The sequence below is a fragment of the Penaeus vannamei genome, unplaced genomic scaffold (genome assembly GCF_042767895.1).
Source record: "Penaeus vannamei isolate JL-2024 unplaced genomic scaffold, ASM4276789v1 unanchor4571, whole genome shotgun sequence".
NCBI classification, from domain to species: domain Eukaryota; kingdom Metazoa; phylum Arthropoda; class Malacostraca; order Decapoda; family Penaeidae; genus Penaeus; species Penaeus vannamei.
Window position 1 is genome coordinate 1 of NW_027217550.1, and position 2,500 is coordinate 2,500.

The window sequence follows — 2,500 nt, forward strand, 5'->3', positions numbered from 1 at the left end:
ATATATATATATATATATATATATATATATATATATATATATATATATATATGAACATATATATATGAATATATATATATGTATATATATATGTATATATACATATATATATATACATATATGTATATATATAGATATACACATACATTTACATATATGGATATATGTGTGTGTGTGTGTGTGTGTGTGTGTGTGTGTGTGTGTGTGTGTGTGTGTGTGTGTGTGTGTGTGTGTGTGTGTGTGTGTGTGATGTCGAGATCGTTATTTATTCCACATTTAAAAACGTGTGTTGGTTCTAATTTCAAAGATGTACATTTCTTTGTATTTCATATTTCTAAATGCATAATAAAGCAAAATATTATAATAATCATGAATTATTGTGTTTAAATATTAACAATTAATTTGGGGGAAACCAACAAGTTTGTTATTTTAACGATATCTTCTCACAGGAATCATTGCTTTCCTCCTGTGTACAGGTAAGTTTAGTTCTGGTATTCAGATTCATTTTACACAGGTGTTACAGATTGCAATGCTTGATAAGTGTATTAACGTATTTGTATTGATTTATTATAATTCAGACGTCCTTGCCTTACTCCTGTGTACAGAGACATAAATGATTGAGACAATGTGGCGAGAACAACATGCCATGATGCTTTGTTGCCAAGGAATATGAATTAGTTATTCAGTTATTTTAATGGCCCGTGGATATAGTAATGGAAGTAGTCGCAAGTGACAGTTCAATGGTATCAGTGAATAGATTGAGAAGGATAAATCAGAGGGAAGTGTAAGAGAGGAAAATTATAAAGATGAAAGGGATGGAAATTGGCATATGTCGTTAAAATCATGGAAAGAACACTGATAGACTATATATATATATATATATATATATATATATATATATATATATATATATATATATATATATATATATATATATATAATATATAGGTATCAGGGTTTCGATTCTGTCTCGATTTTTTATTTTGCATATTGAAATCATATATGATTCATAATTAGTAGGAAAAGGGAGGGTATAGTTAACCTTAAAAACTAGTTACATTAGTTGAGGATATTGCTTTAAATAATGTTTATTGCTAAGCTTTACAGAATGATATTTGTTCATCATTATTTATTTATTGAATAAAATATTAGTGGTTAAATATGTATCTATGACCATTATAAAATTTGGCACACACTCAACATTGGAATGAATTCATTCCCACGCCCACAAGCCTTAAACGACCTTTATAAGTCACGTTAAGATTTAACAGTACAGTAAATGCAATTAAAGCCTACATTTAAATAATTTTGACATTTTTACAAAAGCAATAGATTAAATATGAAAAATTGGTATATGAAAAATCCCTTTACCTTCCACACACACGCATATATAGCTTCTCAGCTTTCTCTCATTTCTATTGGGGTCACCGTTATGAATGGTTTTCCTGTTACGGCTCATTCTATATTAGTTTTGGCATGGGTCTTTACAGTCGGATGCCCTTCCTGACACCAACCTTCTCTTTTTACCCACAAGGCTTGCCCCTAAGGTGGCTTTTACAATGAACAATCAAGTTAAAGTTCCTTGCATACATATATATATATATATACATATATACATATATACATATGTATGCACAAACACACAAATATATATATATATATATATATATATATATATATATATATATATATATATATATATATATATATATATATATATATATATATATATATATATATATATATATATATATATATATATATATATATATGTGTGTGTGTGTGTGTGTGTGTGTGTGTGTGTGTGTGTGTGTCTAGGAGGCCCTTTGGCGAGGAAAAGGAGTTGCGTCGGCGTCACGAGCGAGGCTGGTTGGGCGTTCGGCCCCGTCCTGAGACGTCTGCGGAAGTTCCAGAGAATCTTCAGCTCGAGTTCATGACTCAGGCTCCCTCACCTGTTTCAATTCAGCAAGATTTGGAGAGGGAGCCTTCGAAAGGACCTTATACACTGTATACTGGGTGTTCAGGGTTAGGGTCTCCTGGGGTCTAAGCTGAATGGGTTGACTTTGCAACGACGCATGTCCACTGGAGCGTTTGTTCGGTACATCGTAGGGTCGACTTGTTTTGGCATAAGCTACTTCTTGTAGTATCGGGTCACATGTAATATCAAATATAATACTCTAAATTCCGTACATGCCTTTTCTCTTACACTCTCTCACACACTTATATGACTTTCTGTTTCCCTGTCTCTCCCCCTCCCTCCTCCTCATTCCCTCCCTCCCACTCTATCTGTCTCTCACCCTCTTTTCTTTCTCCCTCTCCCTGTTTCTCTTTTCACTCTAGTTCTAACATCACCCTCTCTCATGTTCTCTCATAGCATTCTCCATTCCTCCCATCATCTCTCCCTTTCTCTGTCTCTCCCATTTCCTGTCGAGATGCACTACTCATAGTCCCTGTAGTACGGGAAATCAGAGTCTTGTAGGTGCTTCATAGTCCAAGCTTT

At 33.3% G+C, this 2,500-nt stretch overlaps 1 protein-coding gene across 1 annotated transcript in view; it reads right to left on the reverse strand.

Annotated features, from left to right (window-relative positions):
- Nucleotides 1–1,072: 1,072 nt before the first annotated feature.
- The window catches only part of LOC113814200 (luciferin sulfotransferase), a gene marked incomplete at its 5' end in the record, with an annotated part of 2,639 nt that continues 1,211 nt past the window's right edge, over nt 1,073–2,500 (reverse strand). Inside the window, 1 exon segment of the mRNA XM_027366234.2 lies at nt 1,073–2,500. This exon segment is cut by the window's right edge and continues 48 nt beyond it. Coding sequence (XP_027222035.2) covers nt 2,438–2,500 — 63 coding nt within the window.